Below are 18495 nucleotides of genomic sequence, written 5' to 3' on the forward strand. Positions count from 1 at the left end.
CTTGAAGGGCCAGAACCAAGGTGTTGTTGGTAGGGCAGCATCCCTTCTTCCTTTTTTCCTTTTCCAGCTTGTGGAGACAGCCTGCATTTCTAGGCTTATGGCCCCCTCCCACCTTCAAAGCCTGCAAGCCCGTCACCCTTCTGAAGCTCTTCTTCTCTCATCGTGGCTCCTCCTTAATCTCTGGCCCTCCTGCCCGCCTCTTATTTATTTGGCTGCTCTGGGCCTTAGTTATGTCATGCAAGATCTAGTTCCCCCACCAGGGATCAAACCCTGGCCCCCTGCATTGGGCGTGTGGAGTCTTGGCCATTGGACCTCCAGAAAAGTCCCCTGCCTCTCTCTCATAAAGACCCTTGTAGTTACACTGGGCCCACTGGGTGATCCAGGATAATCTCCTAATCTCCAGACCCTTGATACAATCATATGAGTGAAATCCCTTTTGCTGGGTAAGATAGCATGTTCATGGGGAGTTACCCACCTATATTCTATGCCCCTCCATTCTAGATACCACTCTGGGAATGCTGAACCCCAGGATCCCCTCCCTGGATAACCTAGGCCTATTCCTAGGGCCTGTGGGGGTCTTGTCCTGAAGTTGCCCACCTGAGAGGAACCTAAAGTGGTGATGGTTGCGTGACTCTGTGAACATACTAAAAGCCGTTGACTTGCATACTTTAAAAGGGCAAATTATGTGATCTGTGATATAGCTCAATAAAGTTGTTTAAAAGGGGGAAAAATACAGAGTTCCCTGGTGGTCTAGTGGTTAGGAGTCTGTGTTTTCACTGCATGGTCAGAGGAGATCATGCAAACCACGCGGCATGGTGAAAAATACTAATAATGATAAAAGGAGGGACCTCCCTGGTGGTCCAGTAAGAATCCACCTTCCAATGTAGGGGATGTGGGTTTGATCCCTGCATTGGATGTGGCTTGGGGAACTAAGATCCCACATGCCTTGGGACAACTAAGCCTGTGCTCCAACTACTGAGCACACGGGCCACAACTAAGACCTGATGCAACCAAATAAATAAATAAACATTTTTTAAAAAAGAAAAATAAAAGGAAGAAAAATAATACAGAGGTGAAGCAACGGCAAAGACAAGTAACAAGGCAAATAACATCAGTAGTTTTGAAAATATATTTTTCACTATGACTATGATCTATTCTTTTATCATCCTTAAACCAGTCAAGATGACAACATGCTCGTGAAAAAATTCAAACACTGGAGATGCAAAGGATGGAAGTAAAGTGCGCTGTCATTCCTCATCCTGCAGCAATAACCAATGGTCGATGTCCTGACTTACAGGATTTCTTCCTCATTTGCAGTAAGAGGCACATGTCAAAACAGAATGTGGGGTCTGAGGCCAGCCTGCTGTGGTGCAGACCCTGGCCCTGCCCTCAGTAGCTCAGTGGCTGTGCGGGCTTCCTCCTCCCCCGAGGCCTTACTTTCCCTGTTGGTGAACGGAGATGATGAAAGCATTCCTTGCTGTGAGGACTGGACGCCAGGGAGGCTGGAGTGGTGCTTGGTGCCCAGCGAGCGCTCAAGCGAGAAGAGCTGGTCGGCTGCTGCCCCTGTTGGTGTTGTTACACTACGACCAGCTGTGTTCTCTTTCAGTAGCCGCACAGCACTTCAGGATTTCTTTCTTTAGATGCTGTGAGTGCGGCAGACAGAAGTCCTGTCCTGATCTCTGTGGGGAGGCGCAGCGCTCCCTGGGGTGGGGTTCTCAGTGGACCAGGAAGGCCTCTCCACAACACTGATTATTGCTGCGGGGTGAGGAATGATGGTGCATCGTTCCTCTCACCTTCAGGATGGAAACGCCTCCTGGTATTTATGTCTCAGAGCAAACCCAGCACACCAAGGACCTCTCTTCAAAGGGCACATTTCCAAACTCCCCTGGGGTCTTCGTCAGAACAGAAACTACCCATGACCCCTCGCTCAGATTTCTCCTCCCTGTAGAGGGGCCACTGTACCACTTGGCTATGCTCCCTCCATCCCAGCTGGGACCGTGGTTTAGCCACAAAGATTAGTGCACAAGGCTTTGGGAGGATTTGTTCGTTTATCTTTCTGGGTTTTGTTCTGAATACAAAGGCAATACAAGCTACTGCCTGTAGTTAAGAAAAATTAAATTCTTCAGAAATGTATGTAAGATGCTCCCCTCTCCCTGGCAATTTACAACCAAACCATCTATTAAGGAGGGTGGATGCAACTAAATGGGAAGTTTTGTCGTTTTTAGACCCTGGATATGGGCTTATGCTGCAGATTTGGAAATACAAGCCAAGAGTTGAGCTGGTATGGCCAGCAGAGAGGAAGGGTGCTGCTAGGGGAGGGAAGAGGGTAGCTAGGAAGCCCCCCGGAAGTGGTCATCAGGACTGGGAAGAAGGTCTAATTAGCAGGGGTTTTGGAGGGGGGCATGGTTTATTTTTTACTTTTTGGCTGCTCCACTCAGCATGTGGGATCTTAGTTCCCTGACCAAGGATTGAACTCTTGCACCACCCCCACCCCACCCCCCACCCACCCGCATCGGAAGCACAGAGTCTTAACCACTGGAGTGCCAGGGAAGTACTAAAAAGCAGTTTTAGGGAAACTGCTGTGAAATGTGGTTACGCTTGAAACTTTCTGGCGATTCCCAGTTTTTCAGGAAAGTTGTCTTGCACGGATTGGGCTTTCTGCTTTTGTGGAAACGGAGGAAGGAGCTGAGTGTCGGGTCTGGCATGACCTGGAGTCTGCACACACACATGAGGGAGGGGCTGCGAGCCCAGGAGAGCAAGAGTCCCCAGGGCAGCCCCAAACTCTGATGGACCAGGGCCAGATTCCAGCTGGTACTGGAGGCCCCAGCTGACAGAAAGTGATGCACAGAAATTAAGGTTTAGAAGCCCTTATGAGTTCCATGCCTCAGAAGTCAGTGTCGCTAAGCATCTGGAACAAGTTCTTTCAGTTTTTCTAGATGTATACGAGATCCGCGTGTTATTGTTAATGAAGGGAGGCCCTGCTTTACATACTGTTTTGCAACTTGCCTTTTGTCCTTCAGTAACAAAACCAGCACATTCTTTCTGAGTTAAGAATCACAGGTCGGCTTCCCTGGCGGTCCAGTGGTTAAGAATCCGCCTGCCAATACAGGGGACCGGGGTTCCATCCTTGCTCTGGGAAGATCCCATGCACCACAACTCCTGAGCCTGTGCTCTGCAACAAGAGAAGCCGCTAAAGGGAGACGCCTGCTCATCGCAACTAGAGAGCAGCCCCTGCTCACCGCAATGAGAGAAAGCCCGCACGCAGTAATGAAAACCCAGCACAGCCAAAAATAAATAAATTAAAAAAAAAAGAATCATAGGTCAGTTTCACTGTTCAGTAACTACTAAGTATAGGTGTGTCTGGCTTGATTTATCCCATCTCCTGTCAACAGACGTTAAGGTTCTTTTAATTTTTCATTATTATAAACTATCCTGCAGTAGTTGTAGCTCAGATGGTAAAGAATCTGCCTGCAATGCAGGAGACCTGGGTTCGATCCCTGGGTCAGGAAGATCCTCTGGAGAAGGGAATGGCAATCCACTCCAGTGCTCTTGCCTGGAGAGATAGAGGAGCCTGACAGGCTACCGTTCGTGGGGTCGCAGTGTCGGACACGACTGAGCGACTAACCCATTGCAGTAGTTGTATGTCACTGTTACCCTTGCCTGAATTTTTCTGTAGGATATATTCCTCAAAGTAGAATTGCTGGATCCAAAATGAGCATATTTAAAAAGCTAAGCAATTATTTATTTCGTCTCCAAATTCTCCTAAACAAGGCTAAAGTTGCAGAATATACCAAATACTTATTAATTACTCTGAGATCAAATCATGAAGTCAGGGATTCTATCTTCCTCTTTGTCTTTGCAGTCAAATATGACTGGTGAGCATCATTCAATTATTCATTTATCCATTCAACCAAGATTTGCTGAGCATCCACCATGTGAGCTCTTGGGCCCATGCCTTTCTGCCAGGATTGGCCTTAACTGGCCTAAGAGGTCACACTGCTGTAAATTCACTGTGAAAACATCAAGAATGTATAACGCTTGGAAAGCTAAATAGGAACATAGCCACAAGGGACCAGGGAACACACGTGGCATGAAGCGCGGGCCGAGACCAACAAGATATTCCAAAGACCCGGAAGAGGAAAGAATACACCTATAAAGATGGAAGACAAAACTTTCTCATGGGACTTCCTCTGGGCAAACTAAGCCTGCACGCATGACCACTGAGCCCACGTGCCTCAACTAGAGAGAAGCCGACGCAACCAGAAAAACACTTTCTTGTATGTGAAATCAGCTATACAGACTTGTGAAGGAACCCTAACTTAGGAACCCAAACCTAAGTTTGAGCTCCTTATACAATATCATAAACACTGCAGACCTTTCTTTTGAAAAATGAAAATTTGTAGGAGCAACCCACCCCCACCTCTTTGGCTGTGTTCTGCAGAAGATGGGTGGGGTTAGGGATCCTTTAGGGAGGGTTATATTCTTATATAATTTGGCTTCAGTTTGCCACACTGATTAGATACATATTCCAAGGCAGTTTAAATGACATAAAGAAAAATATAAATAATGTCTAGCCTTGGGCGGGGTTGGGGGTGGTTAGTTTGAAACTCTAAGTCTTTCATGTAACCAAGTGCTACAATATTCTATGAGCTGGGACTACTTCTTCATGGAACTTCTCGGGGGAGGGAAAGCAGCTGCATCTCAGTAGGAAATGTTTCATGAACCAGGGTAAAGCCTGGGTCTAAAAGTTTCAAAGCCCCAAAAACATTTTTTATTAAAATTGCTATAAATCTGATGAGAACAAGAGATCAAAAAGTTCTCCCCGAGGAGCTTCAGCAATAAACGCGCTCCTCAATGAACACATCTGGATTGGGGGCCTTCAGAGAACATGTCCAGAGAGTAAACGTGCTTTTTAAGTGGATGAAAAACCCTGGAGTCCAGGGGATTTATGAAGACACTGGGGCACCGGAACCCCTTTTGTGGCAGCCGGGGTGGGGGACTCATGCAAGAGCCAGCGACAAGCCGGCAGTGACCATTTTCATCTATTTTTGTTTCTATGTGGGTAAATGATATTCAGTATCACTTTACAACATTTGTGGCAGGCTAACCTTTTTTTCCTGGTATTTTTTTTGTGGGGGGGTGGGCACACCATGAGGCTTGTGGGAACTTAGTTCCTTGACCACGGATAGAAGCCCGGGCTCTCAGCAGCAAAAGTGAGGAGTCCTAACGTAACTAGGCCACCCAGGAATTCCCTCTGGGTGCTTACTACTCATCAGCAAAAATTTCGATAGGTGATTAAGCTTTATTATTTTTGCCCAAAGATAGGACAATGGAGTGAGCCTTCAGTGATTACACTTCTTACTTCCAGAGTAAGCAGAAAAACCACAGTCACTCTGTGCCACCCTTGAGCACTTTGCATGGCAGGTGGGTGACAGTCACAGAGGTTAAACATCCAGAATTCACTTCTTGACAAAACAGTACTGCAGAGGACACATTTACTTGAGCCCAGGGTTTAAAATCAAGAATCCTGAGTGGCAGGGACCTCGCTGGTGGTCCAGTAGTTAAGAGAGTCCACCTGCCAATGCAGGGGACATGGGTTTGATCCCTGATCCAGAAGGATCCCACATGCCATGGAGCATCTGAGCCCATGCATGTCACAAGTACTGCACCAGTGCTCTAGAACTTGAGAGCTGCAAATACTGAGCCCACGTGGGGTAAATACTGAAGCCCATGTACCCTAGGGCCCGTGCTCCTCAATAAGAGAAGTGTACGCACCGCAACTAGATAAAAGCCTGCACACAGCCACGAAGACCCAGCACAGTCAAAACTAAGTAAATAAATTAAAATATATATATATATATATATATATAAAGAATCCGCCTTGCAGGTTTGATCCCTGGTCAGGGAACTAGATCCCACATGCTGCAACTAAAAGTTCTCATGAAGCAAATAAAGATCCCTAATGCCACAACTAAGACCCTATGCAGTCCAACACATAAATAAATGTTTTTTTAAAAATAATAATAAGCAAACAGAAGAAGGAGGAGAAAAAAAATTTTTTTGAAAAGGAAAATACAGATCCTTAGGTTCCATGGAGATTCTGATTGGCTAGAGCTGGGATGGGGCCAGGGACTCTGATTTTTTAGTAAATGCTCCAGGTGATTCTATTGAACTTGCCAGCTTCAGAAATAGGGTTCTAGGCAATACGCTTTAGGAACACAGCTCTTAAAAAACACTTTTATGTGGGTTGTACAAACTTTCTGGATAGTTTCCATTTCTGGCCACATACTTTTACAAAACGCACACTGGTCAAAAGACTTTAAAGGAGCTTAAAAGAGTCTCAGGTATTTTTAAGGTGCTCATTCAAGACCCAGCTTAGGTTTACAGGCTCTGAAAGTTCATTTCTCCAGACTCTATGTGGAGAATAAAAGCCATGTTCTAGTCACACTTGGAGAATTTAAAAAAGAGGTGACTCTGGGGAGGCCACTGAGGCCAAGGGAAATGACCAGGGTCATAGCTCACATCACTAAACTGTGCTCAGACACCTAAGGTGAACATCAAGTCTCAGCTGGGTTTCAGGAGTTATGTGTGATTGAGGGTGAGCCATAAAAGGCTACATTTCTAGAAAACTATTTGGCAACTGGGCCTTAAGGTTCTGATCTGGTAATTCTGGTAATATTATCTGATCTGGTAATTCTAGTTCTAGGACTTTGACTGAGGAAAACAATCAGAGAAGTACAGAAACCATATGCAGAGATATTCATCATAGCCATGTCTCTGACAGCCTAAATACTTCACACAACCTATGTGTCATCCACTGAGGAACAGATCAACTGAATATATGGACCTAAGAAAGCATGTTGTCTATAGCAGACCAAAAAGCTTATGCACAGGAGAAGAGATGACTGACAAAATGAAAAAGCAACCTATGGAATGGGAGAGACTATTTCCAAACCACACATCTGATAAGGGGTTGACACCTAAAATACATAAGGAACTCACAACCAATAGCAAGAAAACCAAGTAACCCATTTTAAAAATAGGCAGAAGACCCGAGGGGATATCTTTCTAAAGAAGATATTCAAATGATCAACAAGTACATGAAAAGATGCTCACATCACTAACCATTAGGAAAATGCAAATCAGAAGCACAATGAGTTATCACCTTGTATCTGTCAGAACGGCTTTTATCAAAAAAAGAGAAAACCAATGCTCACAAGGATGTGAAGTTAAATCGGAATTCTTGTGCATGGTTGGTGGGAATGCATAAAGAAAATATGGGCTGTGTCTGTGTGCATGATGGAACACTACTGGGATATTATCCAGCCATAAACAAGAGGGAATTCTTGCCATTTATGACAATGTGGATGGACCTTGAGGGCATTATGCTGAGTGAAATGTCAAACAGAGGAAGACAAATACCATATGATCTCAAATTGTATGTGAAATCTGAAAAAATAAAACAAAATCAAACTCATAGAAACAGAAGACAGATTGGCAGTTGCCAGGGGAAGAAGGTGGAGATTAGGAGAAATGGGTGAAAAGTGATTAAAGGATATGAACTCCCAGGTATAAACAAGTCCTGGGGTTAGAAGGTACTCCAGTTAACAATACAAAGGACTTCCCTGGTGGTCCAGTGGTTAAGAATCCACCTTCAATGCAGAGGACACGGTTTCAACCCTGGTCAGGGAGCCAGATCCCACATGCTGCAACTAAACATCCCACGTGCCACTAAGACCCAGAGAAGCCAAATAAATAGGGAAGTAAATTAAAAAAAAAAAAAACAAAAACAGCGCTGTATATTTGAAAGCTGCTAAAATAATAGATTTTAAAGTTCTCAACATACACAAAAGATTGTAACTCTGCAAGGTGATGGATGTGATATGTTAATTAACTAAGAGTGGTGGTGATCATTTTATAATATATATATATATAAAATCACTACACTGAATACTTTAAACGAACACAATGTTATGCCAATCAGATCTTCATAAAGCCAGGGGTACAAAAACACATTATCAAGTAATTTTCACCACATGCTCACAAAACAAGAGTTCCTGAGAATGCTGCGGTGCACACACACGTACACACATACTCTGTAGAATGTTGAGACATGTGGCTTCCCTGGGGGCTCAGACGGTAAAGAACCCGCCTGCAGTGTGGGAGACCTGGGTTCAATCCCTGGGTTGGGAAGATCCCCTGGAGGAGGGCATGGCCACCTACTCCGGTATTCTTGCCTGGAGAATCCCTATGGACAGAGGAGCCTGGTGGGCTGCAATCCACGGGGTAGAAAAGAGTCAGACATGACTGAATAACTAAGCATGCATGCATTTGTTGATATACACCTACATACACCATACAACAACAATTCTTTGTTTAAAAATTTATATATGTATATCCAAACAGAAAACAATAGATAGAAGTCCACCAAAATGTTAATAATGACTACCTCTGAGTCATTTCTCTTTTCTTCTTTACAGTTCTATTTTCTAAATCAAAGTTATAAAATTAAGCTATATCCTTTAAAAATCAAGTTTTCAGAGAACTGTTAATGAAATGGGAAATGTGTATGACAATACCAAGTGAAAATATAGGATGAAAGTATATATCCAATGTGGTACCCATTTGTTTTTAAACATTATGTATACATGCATTATATATAAATCAATCCAGGAAGATACCAATAACTAAAGTCTCCATGTAGAGGAATTACAAGGAATTATGTTCATTTCACTTGTGTATCTTTTCCAAACTTTCTACAATGAGAATGTATTAGCATTTTAAGTCAGAAAGAAAACCCAGTCAATTGCGTTGTTTTTTTTTTTTTTGGCTGTTCCTTGTGGCATGCAGGATCTTAGTTCCCCGGGTGATGGAACTCAAGCCCCCTGCAGTGGCAGTGTGGAATCTTAACCACTGGACTGCCAGGGATATTCCAATCAGTTGCATTTTAAGCCACAGTTTCCATGAGGAACACTTCTTCTGGTCATTGTTGGGAGCCCCTTGCATTTGGGGGTGAGCTGTGAGGTGCAAAGGAAGTGCTGTATCTCCTGAGCTCCATCCCCAGCCTGGGATGAGTAGCCACCTCAAGGGCAGCCCATTCACACAGGCCAGGTGAACTGCAGCTACACAGGGAAATGATCACAACAGTGAACAGCTACTGAGATCTTTCTATGCAGCCTACTCTGTGCCAAGCGCTGTGCAGGCATCACCTCCCTGAACCCCATGAGGCTGGTCCTCACGCATCGAGGGGCCTTCTGTCTAATTCCAAAAAGGTGGCGCTAGTGGTAAAGAACCCGCCTGCCAATGCAGAAGGAGGTAAGAGACACAAGCTGGATCCCTGGATCGGTAAGATCCCCTGGAGGAGGGCATGGCAACCCACTCCAGTATTCTTGCCTGGAGAATCCCCATGGACAGAGAAGCCTGGCAGGCTACAGTCCATGGGGTTGCAGAGAGTCGGACGCGACTGAAGCGACTTAGCAGGCATGCATGCTCTCACCAACCACATCAAACTCTGGCAAGGAATCCGCCTGACAGGGGTATCTTTACGGTAAGTCTGTTTCTAAGCAATGCCTCAGCTATGCCCAGAACCTCCTTTCTGATCCATTTATGTAAGAATGGTGTTAGATTTTTACTTTGGCCTATGATGACGGCTCCCTGAGGTCGTTTTTTTATAAATAACACATCCTGCCTGCGCTTGTTTTCCCTCTACCTACCTTTCCTTCCGATGGGTAAAAGCCAATTGCTCTCATGACAAAAGGAAGCTCCGACAGGCAGATGTGTTCCGACACCTTTCTGGTCTCCATCGTATCGATACCTTGACTACGGAGCTGAGAATAGTAAAAATAGTCTTCCAGCTCCTACGTGGAAATAAAGTGGAAACACAACATGCATTTTTGGCTTCAGTCTGAACCAGCCATTAAGACTTCAAGGGCATTTTCTAGAAAGTACATTTTGAGCTCAGTGGGGAAAAGAGCTTTGGGAAAAATTTTAAAAAGCAAGAAGGTTAACCCCAGGCACATTTGTTTTACAAACTTAACTAGATGTTATGGGGAAGTGTTTATTCTGAGGACAATTACCCTGTAGAATTTTCCTTCCCTGCCACCAGACACCAGACCGTAGAACGGGGTCAGGTCTTCGCCCCCGAGAGAAACCGCTGCCTCCAGGGCACTAGAACAATAAAAGAAACATCACTATTAGAGAGCACTCAGGCGGGAACATGATGGCCCACAAGTCCTGCAGGCTGCAGACCTCTGAAGGGTATTACAGTGCAGATACAACTAGGGTCTCTGTAAACTTGCTAAGCAAATTCCCTCCAATATGAAGCTGCATATGGAAAATTCAATTTTAAGTGTGGAACCCGGTGGCTCGGGGCCCCTGTCTTAAAGATGGTGATACTCTCTTTCGGGATGACAGGACAGGCGCCTGGCAATCTGTCTGCAGTCTTTGGGGAAATCCTCTGGAGGGAGAGGAGGGTCCCCATGTGCTGAGCCCATGGACCGCCCCCAGCAGAGCGGCCATGCTGTAACCTTAGATCTGCGTGTGACCAGAGCCAGGGGAATGGGATGTGGCACCGGTGGACGGCCAGCGCTAATTGCTTCCATAAAAACTCAGGAGGCCACAAGGGACCCACGCTGGTCAGATAAAAATAACCCTCTGCTCTCTAACACAGGGTCAGATGTTTCCAAAAATAGGCCCTTTAAGTTGTAAGAAAACCTACTTTTTATGTGAGGCTGACTGTCTCATACAAAATGCTAATAATATAAAATCATTTTAATAATCCACTGACTGGATTTCTGCTCATCAGACCATTAGCTTATTTGGAGGATGATTAAGACACACTTTGTAGAGACTATGGTGGGGAAGTGGTTAAGTATACCGAATCTGGAGTGAAAGGGACATGCCTGTGAGCCCTGGCTCTGCCTCCAGAGAGCAGGGTGATCATGGGCAAGTGACTTTACTACTCGGGGCCTCAGTTTCCTATTCTGAAAAATGGGAATAATTACAGGGTCTGCCTCACGAGACAGCTGTGAAAATTAAAGTGAATGCACATAAAGAATTGGACACGAAGCCCTTTGTTTTTCTCCTATGATGAATCTTTGTTGAGGTGTGGAATTGAATCAGGAAGATAGCATGTGAATCCACAGCCTCACCACCTCACTCCATGGCTGGGGCAGTCCCTGAGCCCCTTGGAGCGAGTTTCCAGACCTGTACAACGGGGTTGTCAACAGTCCTCATGTCACTGGATAGCTGTGAGGATAAATCAGGCAATTCATGGAAAGCACGGGACCCAGGGCCTGGCCCAGGGTTATTAGTACTGTTGACCTGGGTCAACACCTCCACCGTTCCTGCAGGAGTCAGCCACCAAACAGTCCTCAGTTCTCAGTCAGGACCCCGCATAAGCCCCACCCAAGCAGGCTGCTGGTGGTCTGTGGAGCTGGTGTACTCTCCAGGTGGGCCTGGGCTCCAGGTGGGCCTGAGGCCCGTCTCCAGCTGGGCTCAACCTTCACCCAACTCTTGGCTCTGACATTAGCTATCGAGGCTGGAGTCTGGCTAAGAGGGTGCCTGCTCTGAGGCTCCCAGGCCAGCCTCAAGCCCAATCCCGACAGGCACTGTGGGCAGAGAGGCCACGGTTAGCCGCGTGGTTCTGAAGCAGGGCCAGTTTAAAGGCCCGATGTGACATGGAGGAGCCTGTCACTACCAGGAAAGCCCCAGGGAACAGGCTCACAGAGTTCTGGATCCTATGGGAGCAGCCCTCCACTGGTCAGAGCTGCAATATGCTCCTGGCTCCGCCACCGTCAGCTGACGGGAGAGCCAGCGGGACTAACTGGGCTTGTTCCACCAGAGCTGGGGGATGAGCCTTCCCTCAGCTGTGCTGTGAAATCTAGGAACCATCAGAGGCCATGTTTCCACCGAGTGATGAAACCTGCCTCGGCAGAGTGACAGCGGGTTATGGCAGAGGCGAACAGAGAGCAAACGCCGAGGGTGGGCGGTCCTGGCTGCTGGGATCCTGAGATCCCAGGACAGGACTGGTCCTAACTTCCCATTTCTCCCTAAGTTGGGTTCTAACACTCGCCACAAAACAGGAGGTCATTGGGGAACAAGGTGGAGGCGCATTTACTGAGAATGCTTTTCCTACTGTGTGCCCAGGAATATAGTCAGTACTTTGGGGAATGATCCAAAGCCGGAGTAGCTGTGAGGCGGCAACAAACACAGAGCAGGTGCTCAGTAAAGGTTCCCTAGAGGAGGGTGTCGGGAAGGGGAGGGGAGAGGAGGGAGAGGGGGAGGGGGAAAGGGGGAGGGGAAGGGAGGAGGAGGGGAAGGGGGGGAGGGGAAGGGAGGGGGGAGAGGAAAGAGGGAGGAGATGGGGAGGGGAAGGGAAGCAGGGATAGCAATGGTAGCCATCACTTAGTTCCCTAGTAGGGGAACTAAGATCCCACATGCCTTGAGGTACAGCCAAATAAATATACTGCCAAGTGCAAAATGCAGGTGCAGATGGGTACATATAGCATGCAATATGAATATATATATTTATATTTGTATAAAGATATCATGGAGGGAGAATTCCCTGGCTGTCCAGTGATTAGGGCTTGGCACTTCCACTGCATTGTTTGATCTCTGATAAGGGAACTAAGATCCTGCATGTCCCATACTGCAAAAAAAAAAAAGAGAGAGAGAGAGAGATAAAAAACAAACAAGCAAATAAATCAGCTCTGAACACAGTGGTAATGTTCCCATTTTAACAGATGGAGAAACTGAGGCTCAAGGAAGGGAAGGGACTTGCCTCAGGTCAGCAAGTGGCAGGGGAGGTGGGATTTGAATCTGGGTCTTTCTGGCACTTGTCTGAGCAAGACAGCAGGATGCCAGGTGGGCGAGAGGTTGAGCACAAAAATGGGGGATTTAAAAACAGATGCCTGACAAGGAGGGAAAAAGGGTGGCCTGCCACCCAAGTTAGGGGAAGGGAGAGTACAAGTCAGGGACTCGGGGAAAGATGAAGGGAAGGGGTCTCCCCGGGGAAGTCTGAGACGCTGCAATGATAATTCAGGGTCCTAGGAGTTTGTTGGTTAGGATGATGTGAGCGTGACAGGATTTATCACCTTCATTTTACCCTACAACTCGCCATGAATAGACCTAGTAGGAAATTTCACTTGTTTACTTGTTTCGGGTTTTTACATTTCTTCCCATTAGTGAAGCACTGAACATATTAAAACACCAGAAGCAGTGATGAAGTGCTAATTAGTTTATAATGATCCTTTGTCCCCACAACAGATTAAATTGAAATTCTCGCAAGCCTGGATTCTGGCCATGTTCAGGAAAGCTACTGGAAAGCGAGTGCTCTTTTTTTTTTTTTTAAATCTCTGCCATTCCAGATCTCAAGATGATTGAGATGAGGACAAAAATGGAAAAAAAAACAAAACAAAACAAACTAGGATTCTGTCTTCCCACCAGGATGTCACTTGACCCCATCCATCCAGGTAACAGGCTATAGGTGTCAAAGGATTAAGCACTTCATGCTGGAGACGTGATGAGTAAGTTCTTTTCAAGGGGAGAGTTCACCTTCAGCTTCTAAATCCCCCAAATCTGCCCTTCTGGGTGAGAACAGAGGTGAAGGTTAGAGTTTCAACTGCAATCTGAAACCCCCTCGAGGTTCCAAAGCGGATTTACCTGGCTGGTCTTGCTTCTATTCACGTGAAGGGGAGAAGCTTCGATGTCTGCCACGGAAGAGGGATGTGCACTTGGCAGACGGTGGGGGTATACTTTCACTTTATGTTTTATTTAGCTTTGGCTGCGGTGGCTCTTTGTTGCCGTCGCGTGGGCTTTCTCTAGTTGCGGCGAGTTGGCGTCTCTTCTCGTGGAGCACCAGCTCTGCGGCTTCAGTAGTCGCAGCGCAGGGGCTCAGCAGTTGGGGCACATGGGGCTTAGTTGCTCCATGGCATGCGGAATCATTCCGGACCAGGAATCAAAACTGTGTCCCCTGCACTGGCCGGTAGATTCTTATCCACTGCGCCACCAAGGAAGCCTAGGGGGTGTTCTTTTACCCAACAAACAAATTGGGTTTGTTCTTTTAGGAAGGTACCTTTCTCTGGACTGTTTTTACCCAGCTCCTCACAGGACCCTGCCAGGAAGAGGGGCATAGAGAAGGTGGTCAGGAAAGGAACTGGCTCCGCCCTGTGGCTGTTCAATGAATTTGGAGAGATGAGAGGATTACTTTAGTGGTAATCCTTCTTTTTTTTAAAAAAAAAAATTATTATTTTTTGGCCGCACTGTTCATCATGTAGGATCTTCGTTCCCCAGCCAGGGATTGAACCTACAGCCCCTGCGATGGAAGCATGCAGTCCTAACCACTGGGCAGCCAGGGGAGTTCCTAACCTTTTTTAATAAGAAAGATCCTGCACTCCTAAGCAAATGCCTTTATAAGGAAGAAGAGATGAAAGGAAATCATTAATTTACTGTCTTTAGCTCAGTGCTGTGTGCTTTCCGTAAGGATCCTATGAAAGTCCCTATTGTTGTCCCCTTCTGCACCACCACCCCCCTCCATTGCACAGACAAGGAATCTAAAGATCTGAGATGCTAATCTCTGGGACCTAGGGTCCCACAGCCAGCAGACGGTAGTCTTCAGATTCAAATCCATGTGTCTTTGACCTCAAAGTCTGTGTCTCTTCTATGCCCGATCACGGAACTCTTCAGCCTCACCCTAGGCAGAAATTCGCAGCTCAGGGCAGGGTGAGAACACTGAAAATACACATTTCAGATAATACTCTTACTATTTCTGTAACACACATTTTGGAGATTCGGGCTTGATCTCTCTAGCTGGTGTGGATTTTCAGGCGACACAGTGAGAAGTATTTTGGGGGAAATGGGCATGGGTTCACGAGGTAGGATCACACGGCTTCGCCTGCAAACACCATAGGTCCCTGAGACAGAAGAGTAACCTTCTGTCTGCCCCTTAATATGAACAAGTGTCTCGGGGAGCACCCTGAAGGCCATGCCTGAGTCTTGGCTGTCTTTATACCTGCAGGCCTAGCACAGTGCCCAGGATGTTGTAGGGTGTTTTTGTTTTTATTTTTTCTAATATTTATTTATTTGTCTGTACCGGGATAAGGGATCTTTTATTTTTTTTAGTTGCAGCATTTAGGATCTTCAGTCGTAGCATATTAACTCTTAGCTGTAGCATGTGGGATCAATCTAGTTCCCTGACCAGGGATAGAACCCGGGCCCCCTGCATTGGGAGCGTGGAGTCTCAGCCACTGGACCACCAGGGAAGTCCTGTCATAGGGGTTTAATACCTGTCTGCTGTTGCTGAGTGAAAAGAAGGGGTGTATACGTTTCACCGTCCTTAGGGGGCCAAGCTTCTCACCGCAGTACGCACCTTAAGTTGATTTCCCACTGCACCACTGACCGATCCTGCCCTCCTGCTGTGAAGGCATAGCAGCCGTCATAGGAAAGGGCCATGCTGGCCACCCCGTTCGGGTGGCATATGAGGGCAGAGGTCTTATGTGGATTGCCATCAACTGGTAAGATCTGAAGTCCAACCTAGAAAAAAAAGAAAAGTGAAGTTGCTCAGTCATGTTCGACTCTTTGCGACCCCGTGGACTGTAGCCCACCAGACTCCTCTGTCCATGGGATTCTCCAGGCAAGAATAGAATACTGGAGTGAGTTGCCATTTCCTTCTCCAGGGGATCTTCCGGATCCAGGGATTGAACTTGGCTCTCCTGCATTGCGGGCAGACACTTTAACCTCTGAGCCACCAGGGAAGACAAGAAAGGAAGAAGTAACTAGATATTCAGACTAAGATACCCAGGCCCCAGGCCAGACTTGGCACAGTCAGGTGTCAGCTCCAGATCTGTTTATGCGAAGGACCTGTGGGTCCGGAACTGCCTTCTCAGTGAGGGCTGCATTTCAAGCATTTCAAATGGCTGGGGCTTCACATACACTGCGCCCTGCAGGGTGGCCCCTTGGGAGAGGGATGCCTGGTTCTACCAGGGACACAGAAAGGAAACTTCCCTCCTACCTTCATGGTCAGATGTCCAGGCTTTTCCAGGATAATTATGGCATTTTATGATCTTATACTTTTCCATATGGACTTGTAGATTTTTTAAAAAAATTATTTATTTTAGTCAATTTATTTATTTGGCTGTGCCAGGTCTTAGTTTCAGCATGCAGGATCTTTAGTCGTGGCATGTGAACTCTTAGTCACTGCAAGTGGGATCTAAGTTCCCTCACTAGGGATCAAACCCAGGGCCCCTGAGTTGGGAGCTCATAGTCTTAGCCACTAGACCACCAGGGAAGTCCCTAGATTAAGTCATTAAATGTACAACTAAGTGTAACTAACTTGTCTTCATAAGAAAAGGAAAGGAAAAGAAAAATCCTTTGATGTACTTTGGGGAGTAGAGAAAAGCAGTGTGGAGCAGGATGAGAGTCTTGGGCTTGGGGAAAGCCAGTGTTCTTAAGTCTGGTAATACCTGTGGCTATTTCCCACTCCAGACACTCAGTCACCTTAGTGGGGCAGAGGGCAAACCACTGGCACCTTGTCTCTGTTAATAAACACCATATAGCGCTTCTGCAGTTCCAGAGTGGATTTCACTGGGAGGATTTGTATCTGCTCAATGGGAGATCCATAAACCGGCCCGAGGAGTGTCTTTCTGCAAGAGAAAGAAAAGAAACGATTTCTAAATTCCACAAATCTGAATGCAGGTTTTATGACTTGTTCCCTTTCACGATCCCTCATACATTTTAAAGATCTTGGTTTTTTTGGTTTGTTTTTGATGTGGATGATTTTAAAAGTCTTTATTGAATTTGTTACACTATTGTTTCTGCTTTATGTTTTGGTAGCGAGGCATGTGGGATTTTCACTCCTTGAGGAGGGATTGAACCCGCATCCTCTGCAATGGAAGGCAAAGTCTTAACCACTGGACCATCAAGGAAGTCCACCCTCTATGTTTTAAATTTTGAGTTTCTTGTCACTTAACTAAGCCCATTGTCATAAAGACCTCACTCTCAACTGCTAATGGCGGCTGCAAATCAGGGGCAGCAGCTCTAGATGTTTCAGGGAAATTTTGCTTGTGAAGGATGCCCTTCTTGGCCAAGGCTCTGACTCTCCCCTTGACAGCTGAATGAAGGGAACATCATGCCTCGAGAATGCGTACACGAACAAGGGATGCAGAAAACGCTGCAAGGACGAGACGAGCATGGACAGGATGTGAGGAAACAGCCCCATCCTCCCGGGGTTGCCCAGGATCTTAGAGGGAGACCCTGTCTGGTGCCCAGACATCTGACAGCAGGTCTGAGAGCAACTCAAGGGTCCCCCAAAACTCTGTGCATCACACTCTAATGAATTGCACCCTTACAGTCAGATTTCTGAATTTAGATTCTCTTACGGTAACTAGGAACCTGATCCGAGGTTAGGCTGTCAGAAGTGACCTCAAGCCTGGACCTGGCTTTGCCCTGAAGCTGACAAAACCTGAGCTGCAGGACCCCTCCCTCATAAATGCACCTTCTGAGGCCTGGGAGGGGCCCTTGCCATTTTTAATTTATTTCTAATTATATATCTTTTAAATTAAAATTATATATATATTTGTTTATAATTAATATTAACCAATTAATCTGGCTGCATCAGGTCCCAGCTAATGGAATCTTTGTTGCAGCGCACAGACTCTCTAATTGTGGTATGCAGACTCAGTAGTTTCAATGAGTATTTAGTCGCTCCCAAGCATGTGGAAGTGAAAGGGGAGAGTGAAAAAGTTGGCTTAAAGCTCAACATTCAGAAAACTAAGATCATGGCATCTGGTCCCATCACTTCATGGGAAATAGATGGGGAAACAGTGGAAACAGTGGCTGATTTTATTTGGGGGGGCTCCAAAATCACTGCAGATGGTGATTTCAGCCATGAAATTAAAAGATGCTTACTCCTTGGAAGGAAAGTTATGACCAACCTAGATAGCATATTAAAAAGCAGAGACATTACTTTGCCAACAAAGGTCCATCTAGTCAAGGCGATGGTTTTTCCAGTAGTCATGTATGGATGTGAGAGTTGGACTATAAAGAAAGCTGAGTGCAGAAGAATTGATGCTTTTGAACTGTGGTGTTGGAGAAGACTCTTGAGAGTCCCTTGGACTGCAAGGAGGGAGATCCAACCAGTCCATCCTAAAGGAGATCAGTCGTGGGTGTTCATTGGAAGGACTGATGTTGAAGGTGAAACTCCAATACTTTGGCCACCTGATGTGAAGAGCTGACTCATTTGAAAAGACCCTGATGCTGGCAAAGATTAAGGGCAGGATGGCATCACCGACTCAATGGACATGAGCTTGGGTAAACTCTGGGAGTTGGTGATGGACAGGGAGGCCTGGCGTGCTGTGGTTCATGGGGTCGCAAAGAGTCAGACACGACTGAGTGACTGAACTGAAGCATGTGAGATCTTAGTTTCCTGACCAGGGATCCAACCTGCATCCCTGCATTGGAAGGCAGATTCTTAACCACTGGACCACCAGGGAAGTCTTT

General features: G+C 46.3%; 1 protein-coding gene across 4 annotated transcripts in view; it reads right to left on the reverse strand.

The window, feature by feature from the left end:
- Positions 1–18495, reverse strand: part of CFAP251 (cilia and flagella associated protein 251) — a 72345-nt gene that overhangs the window by 9064 nt on the left and 44786 nt on the right. For 2 of the 4 annotated variants that reach the window (XM_060401154.1, XM_060401153.1), the window contains 4 exons: positions 16526–16640; positions 15368–15531; positions 10077–10167; positions 9714–9857 (listed from right to left, as the gene is read on the reverse strand). In XM_060401154.1, the coding sequence (XP_060257137.1) occupies positions 9714–9857; positions 10077–10167; positions 15368–15531; positions 16526–16640 (514 nt within the window). Of the gene's footprint in view, positions 1–9713; positions 9858–10076; positions 10168–13222; positions 14114–15367; positions 15532–16525; positions 16641–18495 lie in introns of those variants that run through there. The other 2 variants (XR_009597014.1, XM_060401155.1) reach the window with 2 other exon arrangements.

The sequence above is a fragment of the Ovis aries genome, chromosome 17, assembly GCF_016772045.2.
Source record: "Ovis aries strain OAR_USU_Benz2616 breed Rambouillet chromosome 17, ARS-UI_Ramb_v3.0, whole genome shotgun sequence".
In the NCBI taxonomy this organism is placed as follows: domain Eukaryota; kingdom Metazoa; phylum Chordata; class Mammalia; order Artiodactyla; family Bovidae; genus Ovis; species Ovis aries.